The sequence below is a fragment of the Equus przewalskii genome, chromosome 2 (genome assembly GCF_037783145.1).
Source record: "Equus przewalskii isolate Varuska chromosome 2, EquPr2, whole genome shotgun sequence".
NCBI classification, from domain to species: Eukaryota; Metazoa; Chordata; class Mammalia; order Perissodactyla; family Equidae; genus Equus; species Equus przewalskii.
The window spans coordinates 6,961,486-6,984,671 of NC_091832.1; the positions used below are offsets into that span (position 1 = coordinate 6,961,486).

The 23,186-nt window shown below is 35.7% G+C and overlaps 1 protein-coding gene across 10 annotated transcripts in view; it reads right to left on the reverse strand.

Annotated features, from left to right (window-relative positions):
- Window positions 1-23,186, reverse strand: part of ZFYVE9 (zinc finger FYVE-type containing 9) — a 192,745-nt gene that overhangs the window by 63,422 nt on the left and 106,137 nt on the right. For 6 of the 10 annotated variants that reach the window (XM_070609634.1, XM_070609633.1, XM_070609632.1 and 3 more), the window contains 3 exons: window positions 8,476-8,575; window positions 5,841-6,017; window positions 4,031-4,200 (listed from right to left, as the gene is read on the reverse strand). In XM_070609634.1, coding sequence (XP_070465735.1) covers window positions 4,031-4,200; window positions 5,841-6,017; window positions 8,476-8,575 — 447 coding nt within the window. The remainder of the gene's footprint in view (window positions 1-4,030; window positions 4,201-5,840; window positions 6,018-8,475; window positions 8,576-23,186) is intronic. The other 4 variants (XM_070609641.1, XM_070609639.1, XM_070609638.1 and 1 more) reach the window with 1 other exon arrangement.

Sequence of the window (23,186 nt, forward strand, 5' to 3'; positions counted from 1 at the left end):
TCATCACATCATGATAGAGAGAAAAGGCCTTGCAGCGGGGTGAAAGCCTCCTTTACCTAGGTTTCTTTTGCCATATAAGAAAAATATTTTTAAAAACTGCAGTGGCAACAGAAACAAAATTTCAATATTATCTCGTAATTTCTGAACTTTTAATGCATTTGGGTCTACTTAAAATCTCATTTATATTGCTTTTGCAAATTAACATCAAGGATAGTGGTGATGGTTGTACAATAATGTGAATGTACTTAATGCCACTGGATTGTGCACTAAAAATGGCTAAAATGGTAAATTTTATGTCATATATATTTTACAATAAAAAGAAAAAAATTAACTTTGAGAAAGAAATCAAAATAGACAATTTTCCATTTATTATGCAATGAAATAAAATTTCAAATTCATTTTTCTTTGCATTAATATGCATATCACGTTAGCTATACTTAATAAAGTATAATGTTGCAAAACACATTTTGGGTAGGGTTAAGTCCACTTAATTAACAATTTAATAGAATACGCTCAAAGATTAAAATGATGCTCTCTTCTCTACATTCTCCATAACTTAAGAAAAACAAGCTTTAAAAAAGTTAAAAGAAAAGCATTTAAAAACTGGTTTTTGATACACATAAGACTGTTCACAGCAGTCTTATTCATAACAGCCAAAGACTGGAAACAATCCAAATGTCCATTAACAGGAAAATAGATAAATTGTGGTAAATTCACATAATGGAATACTACTCAGCAATAAGAAATATTAATTTTTTGATGCACACAACATGGATAAATATTAGTTTGAGTTTAAGAAGCTAGGGACAAAACATTATATACTATATGCTTCCATTTATATGAAACACAAAACAGACAAAATTAAGCCATGGTGATACAAGTCAGAATGATGGTTACCCTGGGGAAAGAAGCGCAGGTATTGACGGAAAAAGGGCATGAGGGAGCCCTGCGGAGTAATGGAAATGCTCTGTATCTTCACCTAAGTGGTGGCTATATGGTTGCATGTGTGCGTGCGCCTGTATTCACCAAGTTGTTTCCTAAAGATTAATGCTCTTCAAGTACTTTGCTATATATATTTTATTCTTGAATAAAGATTAAAACTATTTTAAAAAAATGCCCATGTCTTGCCATACTTTTGTCTATACTACCTATAAATTAAGACTATAAGCTTTTAGTAGGTATTTGCTAAAATTTTGCAATGTTCCCAGTAGCTCATCATATAAGAAGAAATTTGGAAAATTTTATTAGCAAACCATTATAAACTGATTCGAAGTTCCAGTATAGGAAATAAAGTAATCTATTCTTTCTAACTTGCTACTTAGTGACACATAAATCCACCTTATAATATCATGAGAAGTGGTCATTTGGCCTCTATTTAAACACCATCTGTGAAAATGAATTTATTTCATTTACTGGGCACTTATTAAGTGCCAGGCCATAAAGATGAAAAAAACATATTCCAGTCTGGCCTTAAAGAATTTGTTTTCCCTCATTTTACCAAATAAATATTAAAATAGTATGTGTGTAAGGTTCAACAATGTGAGAGCACAGAAATAAAATAACTAACTTGGTTTAGTTTCTCCTAACTGAGCTGAATCTTGTTTCCCTATAATATGCATTCACTAGAGCTTTCTCATTCATTCGAAAATATCTGTTTTGGGGCCGGCCCAGTGGCATAGCAGTTAAGTTTGCGTGTTCTGCTTCAGCGGCCTGGGTTTCGCAGGTTCGGATCCTGGGCGTGGACCTACACACCGCTTATTAAGCCATACTGTGGCAGAATCCCACATATAAAGTGGAGGAAGATGGGCACAGATGTTAGCTCAGGGCCAATCTTCCTCAGCAAAAAGAGGAGGATTGGTGGCACATGTTAGCTCAGGGCTAATCTTCCTTAAAAAATAAATTATGTTTTAAGAACCTATCATACAATCTAAGAAATGTAAAAGACATGTAAGAGAAACAAAAAATCATCACTGTATAAATACCATAATTATAACTGATTCAGGCAAGAATTGTCAAAGGGCAGGAAAATTATTGACTGAAAGACTGTTGAGGAACAGGACACTCACAGCCTCAAAGTATCACCCCTCATCTTACTTATTAATTGCAAAGAGGAAAAGCTACTTTTGAAGTGGAGAAATACAGGAGACATCAACCTAACCAATTATCAAACTGATATTGCTTGATGTGTTCCACTAAGAAATGACCATCACTTATGTAGTATTATTATTCTTGCCCAAATCTAATCACGAGGAAAAAATCAGACAAATACAAATTAAGGATATTATGTAAAACATGACGAATATGCATCAAAATATTAATGAAATGAAAGACCAAAAAAATGAAAAATGAGAGAATGGTTCTAAATTAAAGAAATCCAAAGAAACATGATAACTCAATATAATTGTAACCCTGATGGGATCCTGATGTTAAAAAATATATTTTATTTAATAAAAAAATGTATATATATGCACATATGTGTACAAAAAAGCTATAAAGAACATTATTGGGACAATTGGGGAAACCTGAAAATAGACTATATATTAGATAATAGAATTATATGTTAAATTTCTTTCTCATTTGATAACTGTACTGTGCTTGGGTAAGAAAATGATTTGTTCTTAGGAGATACAAGCTCAAGTATTAAGTGATAAAGTGCAACTAATCCTCAAATGGTTCATTAAAAAAAAAAAAGCATGTCTGTGAATGTGCACATGTGTTTAGGGGTAAAGCAAACGTGGCAAACACTAATGCCTGGTGAATATAGGTGAAGAGTATGTGGGTGTTCACTGGACTATTCTTGCAACTTTTCTGTGGGTTTGAAATTTTTCCAGATAAACAGCTGGGGGAAAAAAGAAACCTTCTTGACTTAGTAATTGTGCAGATACAAAGACTAAGACATAGTTCTGGCTCTCATCCTCTGCAGCCACAGAAAAGTCCCCAAAAGACCTGGAAATATCTGAAGACAGCTATGGTATGGTTTAATGTTCCTTCACCAAACATGAAATTTAGCTCTGTACAGCAATAACCCTAATCTTAACATCAAGCAATTTCAATTACAACCAAATCCATAAACTACGTAAATTTCTGAAAAAATATTACCGAACATAAACATAAATAAATAGCAACTAACAATTCTATGAAGACTTCAAGAGTAAAAACTTTATCCAAACTTTGATCTCATTTTATTAAAAAAAAAAAAAAGGAAGCATATAGTTAGAATTAACAGCCTTATTATAACCTTGACCACCACATTCAAGAGGGCAATCAGCGACAGAAAGGGACCTACTGAAAAAAAAGGATCTCTAATTTTGGTCCTACGTGGCTGTTCTCTCACTGTCTCCAAAAAAAGTAGTTGGTATTTGTCCCCTTCTGAAAACTAGGGCCCAAGAGAATCCCATTAACCCCAAAACCATGACCAGCACATCCTATAGAGACAAGGTAGAGGTGCCAGCACAGTATGTGCTAGTTTCCTTAGGAAAATTATATAAATCTTCCATTCAATAAGTCAGTGATTTTCAACTTATTTTTAAGCTTTGGAATCCTTTTAAAAAAATCTTAAATGGAAACATAATTGGTAGAACAGAAAAAAGTAGACATGCTCAGGTTGAAGAGAAAGGAACAGAGGGATTCCTCAGCTGCCTCCATATTGCCTGGCCTTTCCTCACCACTGCACTCCCGAGAGGCCACTACAGAACCTGGGGAACATGGTTTGAAACCAATGTATCAAGGGCCAGGATTCCTTCTAACACCTCTAGCTACCGAAGTAGCCTGAGCTCACCTGAGAAGCTTCATAAGAATCTTTCTCCTGAACAAACCTGCAACTATAGAGCAGAAAAGGACAGATTTTGCCACAGTTACTTTAACCCTACAGACAAACACAGGCACACACATATATGCACACATACACTAAACTGTATCCGAAACCTATAGGGTTCCACAGAAAAGTCACTCAGCTTAGAAAAAAAGACAGAGGCAGCACAATGCTGAGTAAGGCGGGTACTCATTTTTACTTGCTGTTTTGTTTTCTTACCTCTGCTGGTAGAGGACTGATAGCTGCTGGCTTGACTGGGTCATGTGACACAGCCAGGGTTCCTGCAGAGGAAGTTCCATTCATTGTTAATTTGGCTGCATCAGCAACTTCTCCATTAGGTAAGATCCCATCAGCAAACCAAACTCGCCTCTGCTCTCTGGGCTGAGCCACTTGAGGAGCCAGAAAAATAAAACAGGAATCAATGTGACATTGGTAGAGTTTCTAACATCAAAGAAGAGAAGGTCACCAATTCCAGATGTGCAAAGAAGTCAATATTTAGCATCTTATAATTACAAATATCAGAACTGTAACTGTGTATATAAGTGGTTATAAATTAATAAAAACACACATTTAAATATATTCTTTACTTCTATAACTTGTATGTAAAGATTTAAAACATTTTGCTTTAAAATACTGAGTTCTTAAATATATCTGTGATTATGCCGCACACTCTGTCCCATATCATTGACAGAGAAACTAAGGAAGGTGTTTTAAGTACCTATGAAATTTAATAGCAGGGAAAAATACCTAGCAATAGACATCCACATCTCCTAAATGTAGGAGGTTTCTACAGGAATTAAATATCTAGAAAAATGATAGGGTATTTTTAAAGGGCAGAGATGCCCTGAAGAATGTTGAAGAATTATTAATTAATAAAGGAAGAGTTGGCACAGATATGTAAGAATTGGGAAGCAAACTGACCAGATCTTTGGCTAAAGTGTAACTGAAGAAGAAAGACTGATCTGGCAGTGCAAAAGTAGTTTGCATTTTAGTAAAAGGACAGGGGAAAAGCTGGGAAACTGAATCTGATGAAATGATCTCTTTAAATCCGGTTTTGGAAATCAATTCAAACAGCCAAAACAAAGAGAGACTAGGGGAAGAATAACAAAAACGACAAATGAAGTAAAGAGAATAAAGATTTTGAGAAAGAAAGCCTGAACTCATAAAAATACAAGGAGTATGACTAAGGGATGATCTGAAAAGAGGGAAAATGGGGAAGAGTATGATAATGTCAATAGAAGTCTTTGCTCTTCAAAAGGGGAGGAGCGCTATTTAGCAAGGGGAAGGCAATATTACTAGACAAAAAGACAAAGTTAATGAAAGAAGATTGATTTAAATAATCAAGGGAAACTTCTTCACAAGATCATTTTAAGGAAACATATAATTGTTATTTTTACTATTCATAATCCCCTGAACTTACAAAGTGCCTTTGATCTAACAATATCATAATCATAAAGACATAATAAACTAAAATAAATTGAGCCTATAATTTTCTACCTATCATATGATATAACCAGAATTAAAGTTCTGGATTTTATGAAGGTCTATGTACCTAACACAATATTTTCATATTCTTATAGGGATAGATTCAAAATGAAAAGAGAAAATGGCAATGTATACTCTAAAAAGTAATACTAGAATGGACTGGTCAGAAGGAAGAATTCTCATTTTTATCACTTACTAAACTTCTACAAAGAGCATTATAGTAAGATGAGGCTAGGATTTTACAGGCTGACTTCAAATTCTGTATCTCTTTTCAAGTATCAGCAGTATAATTACTCCATTCTTAAGTTGGAGAGGGTATTGGGATATTTTTAGAGGTGCCTCCAAAATATCAGGCAACACAATATTATTCTTTACTTGCCCAGAAATAGTCTCGACACATTTCTCACCTTGTTCTTCCACTTTAATAACCACCCAAAGGGACTTATCTGCACTGTTATAAAGACTTGTGCCGTAAAATCACATCAGCACCTTTTTAGAGGAACTTGGTGAGGAAAAAGAGAGAGAATAGCACATGATCCCCTACCTTCTGCTCCAGGGTGCTTTAAAACTCCCACAGGTACCATCACAGTGGGAGGTGGAGAGCTCAGGGCTCCTGAGGCCTGAGCCTGCTGCAAGGGAGGGATAGTAGAACAGTATTCAGCAGGATTGTTAGGGTTAGGGCTCTGGCTTGAGGCACTCATCATGTTCTCCCAGGCTTGAGCTAAAGCAAATACAGACACAATCAATGTGAATGGATTGCAAAATATGGACATCAAGACCTCCACAATATTGGATAAATAATGTAGCTCCTCCTCAGTAACACTCATAGTATGTCTCTCTTCCAGCTAGTGAAGACAGTAAGGAGATATGTGATTTTATCCAATAAAGGAGACTATTTAGTTAAGTAAACTATCTGGATGCAACAAATAAGAATTACATGATAATTCTGATACAGACTGATCGATCAGTCTGAGGTTAATGACTTGGTCCCTGACTTCTTTAAAGGAGACCATACATTCCCTTAAGAGGGACCGAAACAACATCAAACTTATTAAGGATTTGCAACAGGGATAGCATTTAGACATTCGGCAGGGGAGGGGGTAGGGTATGTTTAATATTCAATGCACTTTATAAAGTTCTATAAAGAATCAAAATCGAGGGCTAAGATAGCATAACCCCATTGTATGATATTTTGTTTCATTTCTAGACTTTTAGGCTCTTCTTAGTTCAGGTAAAATATCATTTAAAAAATTCTGAAGCCTAAAGCTCAGGAGAACACATCTCAACATTTTTGTGAATTCTGATTTTGTACAATCATAAACCTGTGTAAAAATATCCAACAAAAACAACCAGTTCACATCTTTGGTGTGTCTCAAAAGCACAGGACCCATTTGAACATGAAAATGTGCCACTATCACATAAGTGCCATCAATCAATATGAATGATCACAAGTGTGTTAAGAATCTGTATACTCTATAATTTTACTAACTAAATACTAACATATTAACTATTGTCTTTAAAAGCAAATAGGATGAAAAATACTACAGAAACGAAAGATAGCAAATTTTATCTTCTAGATTCAGGTAATATCACATGCCCAGGAATAGAAACCACTCAATTTTTTAAGCATCTTTCTCATTCAACATCAAAGAACAATCCATAAGATTTTGAATATTTATTGCCTCAAAACTGCAAGGCAAGGCTAGAAACAAAAACTATGTTCTGTTTGAAAGCTCTGGCAGGAAGAGGGGAGGAAGAGAACAGGAGAAAGGAAAAGGGGATAGGTAACACTGAAAAGCATCAACTTAAATAGTCAGTAAAAGATCAGGCTAAGCCATGCGAGAGGAAAGACGCTGGAAAGACCAGGAAAAGTAGATTATTTCAGGATCCCCTGTTTAGGGCATCCTTGGTTTAATAAAAAGTAAGTATTCCATATGAATCCTCTGCCATTTCCTTCATCTTCAGCTATGCCAAGTTAGGAAAAAAAAAAAAGCTATCAAGTTGGAAGACCTCATCAAATAAAAGAGGTATTAGGTACTGTAACTAAGCAGCATGCTCTTATCTGTGCACATATGTCTTAAAATGAACGCAGGAATAAAAATCATCAATTGAGCAAGAGTGAAATAACCACCATCTAAAAAATGACCCTTAAGAGTAGAGAGAATGATTCATATTTGATCAAAATTATAAGAATTCAGAAATGGGAGGAAACTGAATAGATCAAAGGAGATTAGAACAGATCAGATTAACTGACATGCAATAGGTTAATAAGCCAGCAACAGGAAAACATCACTATGAGCAATGCAGACAGACAGAGCAGGAGGGGCCTCGAGCAGAAGTTCCAGCCTCCAGGAGGCACACTATTCCGGCACAGGCAGCAGTGGCATCCAAGTTTAACACTTTACTCCTATCAGTAATTGTTTTGACAACTGTACAAAGATGCCCTCAAAGAGAAAATACTATAGCCTGATCAATTTTTATTGTATCTCTTTACAAGAATACTCTGAGTTTTTCTCCTTATTTTTTTAACTAAAATGATCTTGGATTCATTTCCAGTCCCGCGAAAGATGAACACTACATAAGGTGTAATTACCTTCTCATGGCCATCTTCTTTTACCGTGTAACTAAACTCAAAGCCATTATCATTATAAGAAATCTAAGTAGTATTAAGAAGATAACTGAGAGAAAAACACAATTTTCTATGTGATCCTAGATGCTAAAATATTTATTTTTAACAAGATGAACAGCATAAGGTGTTAAGAATATTTTCTAAGTTATTAAGGTATTCCCTAGATGGAGATAACTTCCCTTGAAAGGAAAACCTCAGTCCAATTTTAATATTTCATCATTTAAGCAGTCAAAAGCCCCCCACTCCTACTCCCATCCCATTCCGGTCATTTCACAGGAATATTAACAGCCACCTATCACCTGATTTCCACAAGAACTTCCTGCAAAACTTACCTGACTTCAGCATTCGTTCATTAAATTATGCATAGGAATTCTGAGATGCTAAGATATTTTCAAAACGTGGAACTTTAGTTCAACATTTTCAGTTGAAGTTACGACATTTGAGAAGGTGAGCAACTTGTAGAGAGAGGCAGGAAAAAATAGTAGCCTTTTCAGAGGAATTCTCTTGTTCTGTCTCAATAATTGTGAATTCAACCTGTTTTAATACTTACCATTCATTAGCACTGAATGGCAGATTACGCATACTCTAGCTTCCTTTCTGTCCATATACAACAGTTTACATTTCAGGCTACAGCAGGAAGCACAAAAAACCTGCAGGAAAAAGAACATACTAAATTTACTTAGGATCACAGCATAAAGGGAGTAAATCAATACTGACCAACTGACAGGGAACCTTATTACTACAACATAAAAACTTCAAAGGAAAATGTAATTGAGGAAGCTGGGCACAAGACCCAATTCAAAAGTAAGAGTGAGATTACATGTCTGTAAGCAATAAGGAAAGTGAAAGCGTTGGCTGAAAATAAAAATCTTAGCCAAGATCATACAGCAAATACACAGGAGAGAAAAAAATGTGAGCTGCCCTTAGGCAAAATTCCTATACACAATATCATATAACATGGGCATTTAAAGACAGTTATAGCCACTATTTCTGACTGGGGACTCTGGTTTTTAACTTCTTTTTTTTACTATCCTTATGTATGGGATAATGATCATACCAGCTGTTTTCACTGGTTTGCTATGAAGGCCAGGAAAGATCAAAACATACAACTTGATAAAAAAAGCACAGCCCCAGCTACAGAAAATCAGAGCAGGCAACCAAAATTGTTCATGCCAATTTCTAGCACCTTATTTCCACCTTCCAAAGAGAGTTCCTGATAATCTTACTTTCTTCTCCCTTCCACATCAAGCAACAAGAATCTCCTCAGCTCCCTGTTGATTTCTTTCTTTTTTCTTTTTTAAAGATTGGCCCTGAGCCAACATCTGTTGCCAATTTTCCTTTTTTTCCCCCTTCTCTTCTAAATCCCCCAGCACATGGCTGTATATTCCAGTTGTAGGTCTTTCTGGTTCTGATACGTGGGACGCTGCCTCAGCATGGCCTGATGAGTGGTGCTAGGTCCGCACCCAGGATCTGAACAGGCAAACCCTGGGCCACCGACGTGGAGCATGCAAACTTAACCACTTGGCCACGGGGCCGGCTCCAAGATTTACTTTCTTGAGAACTCATTAGTCACTTATCTCAGAGAGCTTCATACAGGCAGAAAGTGGTTCCCATAAGGGAAAATTCTACTAATCCAGTTTTTATGACCAAGAAGTATCCTATAACTTACAAAGATGAGGGCACATTAAAGACAAAATGAGAGAGATCATCTCCTCTCCTACTAAGTATAATTAATACACCTAGCTACCATGATTACTAATTTACAGTTTTCAGAGGCTTTACATTCTCAAAATAACTCTGTGATGTAGGGAGGACAGGGATATATTCTCCTTATGTTCTATCAGAAGAAACTGAGTTGGGATGGTTAAATGACTTGCTCAAGTTCACAGCAAACTGTGTAAATACCAGGCACTTTACATGTATTATCTCATTTAACTTCAAAAATTCTATCAAGACACTCATTTATAATTAACAGAGTTAAATAAACAGATGTTAAATAAAATTGCTTAGTTGTACAGCTAGTAAGTTGTCTCCAAAGACTGTTCTTAACCACTACATAATACTGCCTCATACTAATGCATATATTTCACTTTAATTCAGACTTGACTGTTCCTTCTCTCTCACCATGACCACATCCAGTCAGTCACTATGTCTTGATAGTTCTCTCTCTTAAAGGGTTCTCCCCAAATCCCATCTCTTCCTCTCCATAACTACTGCTGCTTCCTTTATTCAGGCCTTTATTATTTGAGGCCTAGAAGATCATCATAATCAATTACCTGTCCTCCCAGTCTTCAGATGTGTCTTTCCAATTCATCTTTCACATAAATACTAAATGACTGAACTTTCTAAAAATAAATTTAATCATGTTAATCTTCTTGAAATCCTTCAACAACATTTGTAATCAAGAGGTAAAACTAAGAAGCCATCCTTAACTCATTTATTCCAGAAATATTTGAGTCCCTACTATGTGCTGGGCACCAGGCTATCTGACTGTGTGTGGCAGTGAAAAAAATGGACGTGGCCCTTGCCTTCGTGGAATTTACATCTACAGAGGTTATAATCTAAAATCAAATAATCACACGAGTGAACGTAAAATTACTTGCTTCAAAAGAAGTACATGGTAAAATAAGATCATGTGATCTAGGCTTTACCTAGATTGGCAGGGTCAGGGAAGGTTTAATTTAGGAAACACAGAGATAAAATCTGAAGGATGGGTAAGAGTTTTCTATGCATAAAATAGTACCAAGGAGAGAGAGAATAATAAATAGAGTAAATAGCATGTGCACGGGTCCCAGTAGGGGGAGAAGCATGGCTCCATCAAGAAACTAAAAAAACTCACAGTGGGTAGAGGCCCTGAGAGTTAAGGGATGCAAAGAATAAGATGAGATCAGATCAAGCAAAGGTTCTATAGATTTTATTAATAATTTTGGTCTTCTTTCTTTTGCTGAGAAAGATTCGCCCTGAACTAACATCCACTGCCAATCTCCCTCTTTTTGTATGTGAGCTGCCACCACAGCATGGCCACTGACCAATGAGTGGTGGAGGTCAATGCACAGGAACCAAATTCGGGCTGCCGAAGTGGATTGTGCTGAACTTAACCACTAGGCCACTGGGCCTGGCCCTAATTTTGGTCTTTTTAATAGAGCAATGGGAAATCACTTAAATGTTTTAATAGAAGAGAAAGACATGATCAGACATGCACGGCTACAGTAAGGGAAAAAAATGGAGGGGAGCAAGAACGGATTTGAGATGGTTCAACATACAAAAATCAATCAATGTAATACATATTAACAGAATGAAGGAAAAAGCCCAAACGATCATCTCAGCTGATGTAGAAAAAGCATTTGACAAAATTCAATACCCTTTCATAATAAAAACATTCAAAAAACTAGAAATTGAAGGAAACTACCACAACATAATGAAAGCCATATATGAAAAACCCACAGCAAACATCATACTCAAAGTGAAAGACTGAAAGCTTTTCCTCTATGATCAGGAACAAGGCAAGGATGCCCACTTTCACCATTTCTACTCAACATAGTACTGGAAGTTCTAGCCAGAGTAATTAGGCGACAAAAAGATGGCATTTAAATTAGAAAGGAAGAAGTAAAATTATCTCTGTTTGCAGATGACATGATCTTATATGCAGAAAACCCTAAAGATTCCACAAAAAAACTATATGAGAAAATGAATTCAGCAAAGTTGCAGGATATAAATTCAACACACAAAAATCAGTTGCATTTCTATACGCTAAGAATGAACAATCTGAAAAGAAAATTATAAAAACAATTCCATTTACAATAGCATCAAAAAGAACAAAATAATAGACTGGATAAAATATTTGTATTATATAAAAATGGACAAAGGACTAAGATCCATAATATATAAAGAGCTTCAGTAAATTAGTAAGGAAAATACAAATACCTCCAAGGAAAAATAGGCAAAGAACTCACACACATAAATTCACAGAAAAATTAATAAAATGTCCAATAAATAAAAATATAATAAATATCACTCATGACAAAATTAAAATTAAAAGAATGAGATATTCCTTTTCTATTGTACATGCAAAGATTCTTTTGGGGAAAAAAATCCTGATATTATCCAATAGTGGTGAGGATATAGAGTAAACAGGAACTTCCTCTCATACCCTCTTGGTGGTAGTATAATTTAGATTAATTGAACAATATTTAAAAAAATTTTAAGTGTTCATTCCCTTTGACTCAGCACTTAATTTTAATTTATCCTACAAAAAGCATCCACATGTGCAGAGATGTATACAAGAATTATCTCTATACAGTTTGTAATAGCCAAAAGTTGTAAACAACCCAAATATATATCAGTAGAGAAATGGTTAAACTGCAGTATAGCTATAAAATGCAACGTTGTTCAGTCTGTAAAAAGAATAAGATAGTTTACTAACTGACATGCAAAAGTAAAGTAAAATAGTCAAGTTGGAGGATGAGAGTTGGATGGAAATAGGGCCTTTTTCTTTCTCTTTTTAATTTATATATATATTTTTTAGGTGTTAGACTGGGATATTTTAACTTTGGGTAGAGCTTTTTCTGTTAAAAAAAAAAAAAAAAAAAAACAGAAAAAAGAACATTAGTTGGTGTTACAGGTTGAACTGTGTTTCCCCCAAATTTAGATGTTGAAGTCTTAACCCCCAATACTTCAGAATGTGATCTCATTTGGAGATAAGGTCTTTACAGAGGTAATCAAGTTAAAATAGGTCAGTAGGGCGGGCTCCTAAACCAGTAAGACTGATGACCTTATAAAAGGGGAAATTTGGACACAGCACACATACAGGGAGAATACCATGTGAACATAAAGATGGCTATCTACAAGTGAGGGAAAGAGATATGGAACAGATCCTTCCTTCACAGCACTCAGAAGGAACCAACCCTGTCACCAACTTGATCTCACACTTCTAGCCTCTGGAATTGTTATACAATATATTTCTCTTGTTTAAAGCACCCAGTTAGTGGTAGTTTTTGTTACAGCAGCCCTAGCAAACTAATGCAGTTGGAAACTTTCAGAAGTAGAGGACTTGCACTTTGGGAAAACAACCTCAACTAAGAATGAAAAAAAAATAAAAACCAAAACTGATTTTTTAAGGCCGTATATGAAAAACCCACAGCAAACATCATACTCAGTGGGGTAAAACTGGAATCCAGCCCTGTGAGAAAAGGAACAAGACAAGGATGCCCACTCTCACCATTCTTATTCTTATTCTGGAGGTTTTGGCTAGAGCAATTAGGCAAGAAAAAGAAATAAAAGGAATCCATATAGGCAATGAAGAAGTGAAACTCTCATTGTTTGCAGATGACATGATTTTATATATAGAAAACCATAAAGATCCCATCAGAAAACTATTAGAAATAATCAACACCTACAGCAAAGTTGTAGGGTACAAAGTCAATTTACAAAACTCAGTGGCATTCCTATACTCCAATAACGAACTAACAGAAAGAGAACTCAAGAATACAATCTCATTTACAATCACAACAAAAAGAATAAAATATCTAGGAATAAATTTACCAAGGAGGTGAAAGACCTATATAAGGAAAACTATAAGACATTATGGAAAGAAACAGGTGAGGACATAAAGAAATGGAAAGAGATTTCATGCACATGGATTGGAAGGATAAACACAGTTAAAATGTCCATACTACCTAAAGCAATCTACAGATTCAATGCAATCCCAATCACAATCCCAATGACATTCTTCACAGAAACAGAACAAAGAATCTTTAAATTCATATGGGGCAACCAAAGACATCCAATAGCTGAAGCAATCATGAGAAACAAAAACAAAGCTCGAGGCACCACAATCCCTGACTTCAAAATATACTATAAAGCTATAGTAATCAAAACAGCATGGTATCGCTACAAAAACAGGCACACAGATCAATGGAACAAAACTGAAAGACCAGAAATAAAACCACACATCTATGGACAGCTAATTTTCAACAAAGGTGCTAAGAACATACAATGGAGAAAGGAAAGTCTCTTCAATAAATGGTGTGGGAGAAACTGGACAGCCACATGCAAAAGACTGAAAGTAGAGCGTTATCTTTCTCCATACACAAAAATAGACTTGAAATAGACCAAAGACTTGAAGGTAAGACCTGAAACCATAAAACTTCTAGAAAAAAATATAGGCAGTACACTCTTTGACATCAGTCTTAAAAGGATCTTTTCAAATACCATATCTACTCAGATAAGGGAAGCAAAAGAAACAATCAACAAGCGGGACTTCATCAGACTAAAGAGTTTCTGGAAGGCAAAGGAAACCACGATCAAAACGAAAAGACAACCCACCAACTGGAAGAAAATATTTCCAGATCATATATCCAACAACGGGTTAATCTCCATAATATAAAAAGAACTCATACAACTGAACTACAAAAAGACAAACCACCCGATCAAAAACTGGGCAGAGGATATGAACAGACATTTTTCCAAAGAAGATATACAGATGGCCGACAGGCACATGAAAAGATGCTCAATATCACTAATCATCAGGGAAATGCAAATCAAAACTACACGAAGGTATCACCTTACACCCGTTAGAATGGCTATAATCACAAAGACAAAAAATAACAAACAAGGGAGAGTTTGTGGAGAAAATGGAACCCTCATACACCACTGGTGGGAATGCAAACTGTTGCAGCCACTGTGGAAAACTGTATGGAGATTCCTCAAAAAATGAAAAATAGAAATACCATATGACCTGGCTATCCCACTACTGGGTATTTATCCAAAGAACCTGAAATCAACAATACAAAGAGACTGATGCACCCCTATGTTCACTGCAGCATTATTCACAATAGCCAAGACGTGGAAGCAACCCAAGTGCCCACTGACTGATGGTTGGATAAAGAAGATGTGGTATATATATATACAATGGAACACTAGTCAGCCATGAAAAAAAGACAAAATCATGCCATTCACAACAACATGGAGGGACCTTGAGTATATTAAGTGAAATAAGCCAGACAGTGAAAGACAAACACTGTAAGACTTCAGTGATCTATGGAAGATAAACTTACGGACAAAGAGAACAGTTTAGTGGTTACTAGAGGGAAGGGTTTGGGGGTGGGCACAAGGGGTGAAGGGGCACATTTATATGGTGACTTGACAAATAATACGGTACAACTGAAATTTCACAATGTTATAAACTATTATGGCCTCAGTTATTAAAAAAAAGAAATCTTTAGAAAGATCCATTCTTAACCACTGCCGTATTCAGAAAAAATAATTCCAATTATGGAAAGAATGCAGATTCCTCTAAAACCTAAATGCAAAAGTGTACAGAGTAGAAGGTGACAGACCTAGGAATTCCAACAAAAAACTAAATAAATAAACATAGCCAACTACTTGACACTGAGCCTGGAGTTGAAGTGGCAACAGTGGAAGTGGAGTAGGTAGGAGTCATTTCTGGGGTGGACTTAGGACCGGATCCCACGAGGTGTGAAAGAAAATGAGCCCTGGAACCTAGGTGAGGGGCGATACCAGTTCCCAGCAGACAGGGTGTAAGAGAGGGTAAGACGGGGATGCAGAGAGGAAAAATAATCTTCCTTCTACCCTCTGAGTTCTTGGCTGAGACCCCTATAATAAAAGACAGGTCAAAAGAGAAAAACAAACAAAAACAAGTCTTTTCTAAAAAGCAAGTTAGGGGGAAGCATAACACAGTTAAACTGAAAGACCCAAGAATACTCATCCTTCCCAGTATCCCATGGGCCTAACAATAGTGTAGAGGGGATCCTTTATGTTTCCAATGGGACTACAGAAAGGCACAGAAGTTAGTTAGAAAAGTGGATGACTTGCCAGGAGACTACCTAGAATGGCAAGGAAATGGGAGACAGGCAAAGGGATGCACTTCTGTGGATTCACTCATGCCAGAGAACTACATGGAATCGAATGTAATATACATTACAAAACTACCACTGGACAGTGCCTATGACTGCATAGATAGTGTACCACAATATAAAATAGAAGACACATCTTGAAACACTGGCCCTCATTCTCAAAAAGACAAAGACTGTGACGTAATAAGATCCTCAGGTCATCAGAATTAGTACCATGGAGAAGAGGGGCAGAATCTAAGAGATCTGAACCAACTAAGAGTAGGTTAATAACCCTGGATTTAACATTACTGAATAATACTGAATTTGCCTGAAAAGAACAAGAGGAAGTTGTCTTCCATGAGCTAGGTTAGTCAATGTTTTTCAATAAGGGCACTCTCGGCATTTGGGGTGGGCCAATTCTTCAACTGGGCAGCACTGTCCTGTTTAACAAAGGATGTTTAGCAGCCCTGGTCCGAGCCTACTAAATGCCAGTAGCAACCCCAGTCATTGTAACAACCAAAAGTATCCCACCACATTCCAAACATCATTTAAGTAACTTCCTCAGTTCTCTGAGCTAGAGGCCCAGAGCCAAAAATTAAAATCAGTTCTAGAAATAGAGTTACATATTTGTACATGAACTTAAATTATTATACTGCTGAAAGAGCATGCCATATGCCTTTATTATTACAACTAACAAGATCTATTGTAATCTATTGCATTTACTTAATTTATTCTCCATTTTCCCAAAACAGAATATAAACTCTGTGCAGCAATGAACTAAAGTACTAAAGTACTTTTAATACTGACATCACAGCGCTTGAAATAAAATAGGTACTTGATAAATGTTTGTTTATTGTTTCCTTGATTAGTAAACTATTGCACAAATGAATATATGAATGCAGAAACAATGTGCACTTATCTGGAAAGGGCTATGCCATACATGCCCAGATTCACAACTTCAACATGGCAAACACATTTTAAGCAGTTTATTAATACTAGTGACCTCAAGTTTTACAGGCCAAACGGCTATGGATGACCTTAACTGACAGGATCTATATGACCTGCCTTACAGTAGAGAGACAAATTATGATGATTTATAATACATGTGCTATACAATATTCCAGATGAGTATTGGTTAAAATGTTCCACTCGTATGTTTACATGTAATTTTCTTTAATGTGGCACTTCTGGGTTCCAATCTCAACTTTATCATTCACTAGCCAAATGACTCTACGGGAATAATTTAAGCTCTCGAGTCTCAGTTTTTCCTCATATGTAGAATTGAAATATTAATATCCTCCTCACAAGGCTTTTATGAGAATTAAATGATATAATACATCTAAAATTGGTAACACATAATAGGTACTGGATGTATGATAGTTTCCTTATTTCCCTTTCCTTTCCTTTTAAAATTTCCCACTCATGGCTTTCCATGTAACAAACCCTACTGCCAAATTTATGAACAGCTCTATACTCAAGTACCACTTTGTGCCTATTTATACACCCTTTACAGTGTGAATAACACATACTCCTTTGTAATTCTTGAAAATTCAAATCATCAAATGCTCACTTATTTCTTTCCAAATTAGAAAATGGAAAAAATGATGTCCCAGGTCTTCAAAAAGCCCTGTAATTATGACAAAAATAACTGCCTTGCAAGAACAAAAAACAGGAGAAGAAAATACTTGTGACCGACCAATATCGAGCTATTCACAAGGACCAACAGTAACAATTTGCAAAAATTCTTAAGTGCAGAACAGTACTTTACCCTTGTTTATTAGCATATACCAAAATCAATGCAGTAAGAGCTAAAGCAGTTCAGTCAGATTCCAACCCTACCTCTGTCCAAACAACTGTTCCAACTTTACTGTTATTAATTGAAAATAATTATGAGAATAATTTTAAGAGTATATCACAGGAAAGGCTACAAAAGGTCTCTAATTTAACCTTTCAACACTATTTCCAAGTGGGGCTACACAAATAGAAAGATACAAGACCAGAATTGTAAGAAAATAACATTCAACATAAAACTTTAAACTTGCTTGAAGTTATCACTCATTTCCTTTAATACACAATGAATTAGTTTTTATATATCCTATTATTATCTTGTAAATAACACATATATTATGTTGTAGTAAGTTTCAAGTGTGGGTTAAAAAGTGCTAATTTGTAAAAGGCAAGCAATTAAACATATCCCTATTTTTGTAACCATATTCTGGCCATTCTTCATTTTTTAAACTTTTTATTATAGAAATTTTCAAACATATAAAAGTAGACATAACAGCATAACAAACCCCCAAGTGCCCATCACCCAAGTGAAACAATTATCAAATCCAATCCTTACCCACTTCTCTCCCACTTAATCATTTTGAAATAAATCTCAGATATTATTTCATCATTAAATATTTCAGTATCTAGCTCTGAAACATAAGGACTATTTTATCATAAGAATACCATTACCATACCTTAAGAAATTCAGTTTCTTAATATTAAATATCCAAGCAGTATTAACATTTTTAACAGTCTCATATACGTATATATTTGTGTGTGTGAGGAAGATTGGCCCTGAGTTAACATCTGTTGCCAATCTTCCTCTTTTTGCCTGAGGAAGATGGTCCCTGAGCTAATATTCATGCCAATCTTCCTCTACTTTGAATATGGGATGCTGCTACAGCATGGCTTGTTGAGGAGTGTGTAGGTCCACCCCTCAGGTTTTGAATCTGCAAACTCTGGGCCACCAAAGAGGAGTGCACGAACCTAACTACTATGTCACTGGGCCGGCCCCTCATTTATATATTTTAATACAACTTATTTTATATAGATATATATATTTTTTAATAGACAATTTTTTAAAGCAGTTTTGGGTTCACAGCAAAATTAAGCAGAAGGTTATAGAGATTTTGGCACATACCCTGTCCCCACACATGCCTAGCTTCCCCCATTATCAACATCCCCCACCAGAGTGGTCCATTTGTTACAATCAATGAACCTACACTGACATACCATTATCACTCAAAGTCTACAGTTTACAGTAGAGTTCACTCTTTATGTTATATATTCCATGGGTTTGGACAAATGTATAATGACATGTATGCACCATTATCAGACAGACTAATTTCACCACTCTGAAAATCTTCTGTGCTCTACCTACTCATTCCTCCCTCTCCACCAACCCCTATAATCACAGATCTTTTTTCACTGTCTCCATAGTCCTGCCTTTTCCAGAATATCATATAGTTGGGATCATACAGTACGTAGCCTTTTCAGATTGGCTTCCTTCACTTAGTAATATGCATTTAAGATTCCTCCATGTCTTTTCACAGCTTCACAGCTCATTTCCTTTAAGCAGTGAATAATATTCCATTGTCTGTATGCACCACAGTTTATTTACCCACTCACCTACTCAAGCACATCTTGGTTGCTTCCAAGTTTCAGCAATTATGAATAAAGCTGCTATAAACATTTGTGTGCAAGTTTTTGCAGGAACATAAGTTTTCAAGTTATTTATATAAATACCTTGGAGCATGATTGCTGTTTTTCTTTGTAATGAACTGCCAAACTGTTTTCCAAAGTGGCTGTATCATTTTGCATTCCCATCAGCACTGAATGAGAGTTCTGTCGCTCCACATTCTCACCAGTATCTGGTGTTGTCAGTGTTCTGAATTTTGGCCATTCTAATAGGTGTGTAGCGGTGTCTCATTTTTGCATTAATTTGTATTTCCCTTATTTATCCTAGGATAAATCCTACTTGGTCACAGTGTATAACTCTGTCTATACATTGTTGGATTCGATTTGCTAATATTTTGTTGAGGATTTTTGCATCTACATTCATGAGAGAAACTGACCTGTAGTTTTCTTGTAATGTCTTTGGGTTTCGTATGAGGGCAATGCTGGCCTCATAGAATGAGTTGGGAAGTATTCTCTCTGGTTCTATCTTCTGAAAGAGGTTGTGGAGAACTGGTATAATTTCTTCCTTACATCTTTGGTAGAATTCAGCAGTGAACCCATCTGGACTTGGTGCTGTTTTGGAAAGTTATTAATTATTGATTCAATTTCTTTAATAGATATAAGACTATTCACATTGTCTATTTCTTCTTGTGCGAGTTTTGGGAAATCCTATCTTTAATCGGATTAGTCCATTTCTTATAGGTTATCAAGTTTGTGTACATAGAGTTCTTCATAGTATTACTCTATTATCCTTTTAATGGGATGTGTAGTGATGTCCCTTCTTTCATTTCTGATATTAGTAACTTGTGTCCTCCTCCTCTTTTCGGCATTGGCCTGGCTAGAGGCTTGTCGATTTTATTATCTTTTCAAAGAACCAGATTTTGGTTTCATTAATTTTCTCTACTCAGCTCCTGTTTTCAGTTTCATTGATTTGTGCTCTAATTTTTAATATTTTGTTCTTCTGCTTACTTTGGACTTAATTTGCTCTTTTTATTCTAGTTTGCCAAAGTGGAAGCTTAGACAGTTGACCTGGGATTTTTCTTCTTTTCTTTTTTTCCCTTCTTCTTCTTCCCCAGTTCACAGTTGTATATTCTAGTTGTGCTATGTGGGACAAAACCTCAGCATGGTCTGAGGAGCGGTGCCATGTCCGCGCCCAGGACTTGAACCTGAAAATCCCTGGGCCGCCGAAGCAGAGTGCATGAACTTGACCACTCAGCCATGGGGCCAGCCCTTCTTCTTTTCTAATATACATATCCAATGCTGTATTAGTCTTATATTTTTAATATAGCGTATTTTAATAAATTTTTATGAATATATATCAAAATTTTTATTTCATTTAGCTTTTTAACATAATATTTGAATCAGGAATCAAATAAGGTCCATATGCTCTGATTGTCTTAAGTCTCTTTTATTATGTAGGTTCTCCTTCAAAAATATTTTATTGAAGAAGCTGAGTCCTGTACTTCCCCACAATGTGGATTTTCACTGATTGCCATCTTGTGGTGGTGTTTAATGTGTCTCTTGAACTCTGTATTTCCTATAAATTGATTGATAGATCTAGAAATTTGATCAGATTTGAGTTTGACTATTTTTGCAAGACTATTTCATAGACCTTGAATTGTTTTTAATTGAATCGATATTAAGAATCACTATAAGAATTAAAAACAAAAACGAAAAGAGAACAATTATCCAGAATTCCACCAATTAAAATTACCTGTTTTCAATTTCATATGTTTGCTTTAGGTATACTTGTTTTTATGCCCAAGAATAATTTTTATAATTATAAACAAAGCTTAACTATGAGATTGCATTTTATTTTATTCATATATCATAAGCACTTTTCATATTGCCTTATAATAAGTATTTTTAATGGCTGAATCAAATGTATATATATTTAACTTATTATCTAATTTGGACAGAAATTATTTCAAATGTACTTGCTATTTTAAGTAAAACTAAAATGAACATCTTTTTGTTTAAAGCTCTTTGAGAATTATTTCCCCAAAAAGGAATTATTAGTTCTAAGAATTGATACATATGGGTTTTCTTTCTTTTTTATGATTCCCTTTGTTTTTTTTGAGGAAAATTAGCTCTGAGCTAACATCTGCCACCAAACCTCCTCTTTTTGCTGAGGAAGACTGGTCCTGAGCTAACATTTGTGCCCATCTTCCTCTACTTTATATGTGGGACACCTGCCACAGCATGGCTCGACAAGCAGCGCATAGGTCCACACCCAGGATCTGAACTGGCCAACTCTGGGCTGCCGAAGTGGAATGTGCGCACTTAATCACTGCATCACTGGGCTGGCCCCATATATATGGGTTTTTAAATGTATAAAGACACTGGTTTCAACTTAACATCACCTGCACTGAGTACCATCAACATTTTCTATTTTTTGATATGGATATAAATTTTTAATTTCTGCCTCTTCATAGCTAATAAATTTAAATATTTCTTCACTGTTTACTAACTCACTTAAATATCTCTTTTGCACATGTATATACTGAAAATGTGATGGTTTTAACAATTTGTATCGCTGCTTTATATAGCAATGACATTTTGTCAACTGACATTCTGTAACCAACTTCTGATTTGTTCTGTCAAAGGAAGCATTGATTTCAGACTCAATATTCTACTTGGTGATTTTCAAATAATTCTCTTCTGGTTTAAAAAAATTGTGACCAACCTAGATGAAATGGACAAATTCCTAGAAACACAAAACCTACAAAGTCTGAATCAGGAAGAAATACAAAATATGAATAAAGCTAGAACTAGTAAAAAGACTGAATCAATAATCAAAAAAGTCCCAAGAAAGAAAAGCTCCAAATCAGATGGCCTCACTGGTAAATTCTACCAAACATTTAAAGAACACCAATATTTCTCAAACTCTCCCAAAAAAACTGACATGGAAGGAACACTTCCTAACTCATGCTATAAGGCCAGCATTACTTTGATATCAAAGCCAGATGAAGATACTACAAGAAAACTATAGACCAACATCCCTTATGAACACTGATACAAAAAAATCCTCAATAAGATACTAGCAAACAAAATTCAGCAGCATATTCAAAGGACTATAAACCATGACCAAGTGGTATTTATTCCTTGAATGCAGAGATAGTTCAACATAGGAAAATCAATCAATGTGATACACCACATTAATAGAATGGGAAAAAAATCCACATGATCATTGATACACAAAAAGCACTTAAGAAAATTCAACATACTTACATGATAAAAAACAATCAACAAACTAAAAACGGAAGTAAATTACCTCAAAATAATAAATACCACATATAAAAAACCCCATAGCTTATATCATAAGAAACAGTGAAAGACTAAAAGCTTTTCCTCTAAGATAGGAACAACACAAGGACATGCTCTTTTGCCACTTCTATTCAAACTTACTATTTGAAGTTTAGCCACAGAAATTAGGCAAGGAAAACAAAGGTCACTGAAACAGGAAATGAAGAAGTAAAATTATCTCTTTTCACAGATACATGATCCTATATGTGCAAAACTCTAAAGATTCCACACACAAAAACTGTGTAAGAACTAACAAGCAAATTCAGTAAAGTCGCAAGATACAAAGTCAACACAGAAAAATCAGCTGTCTTTCTATATACTAATAATGAATGAGCCAAAAATGAAATTAAGAAAACAATTCCAGCTCTCAGGACGTCAGCAACATGGCAGAGTGAGCTGTTCCCTTTGTTTCTTCCCCCCCGAACTACAACTAAACGGACATTCATGGATCAGTGGACGATACTCACACAGCACATCAGAATGCCTGAGAGATCTGTGCTGCCATACATGTGAAGGTGGATGGACTACCCCCGCAAAGGTGGTGGAGACAGGTGAGCATTCTCCGACCCCCAGGCAGCCCAGCACCCATGTGTGACTGCTCTCCTGGCTGAAGTGCTCAGAGCACCACAGTGGCCCCTAGGGTGGGTATGTACCT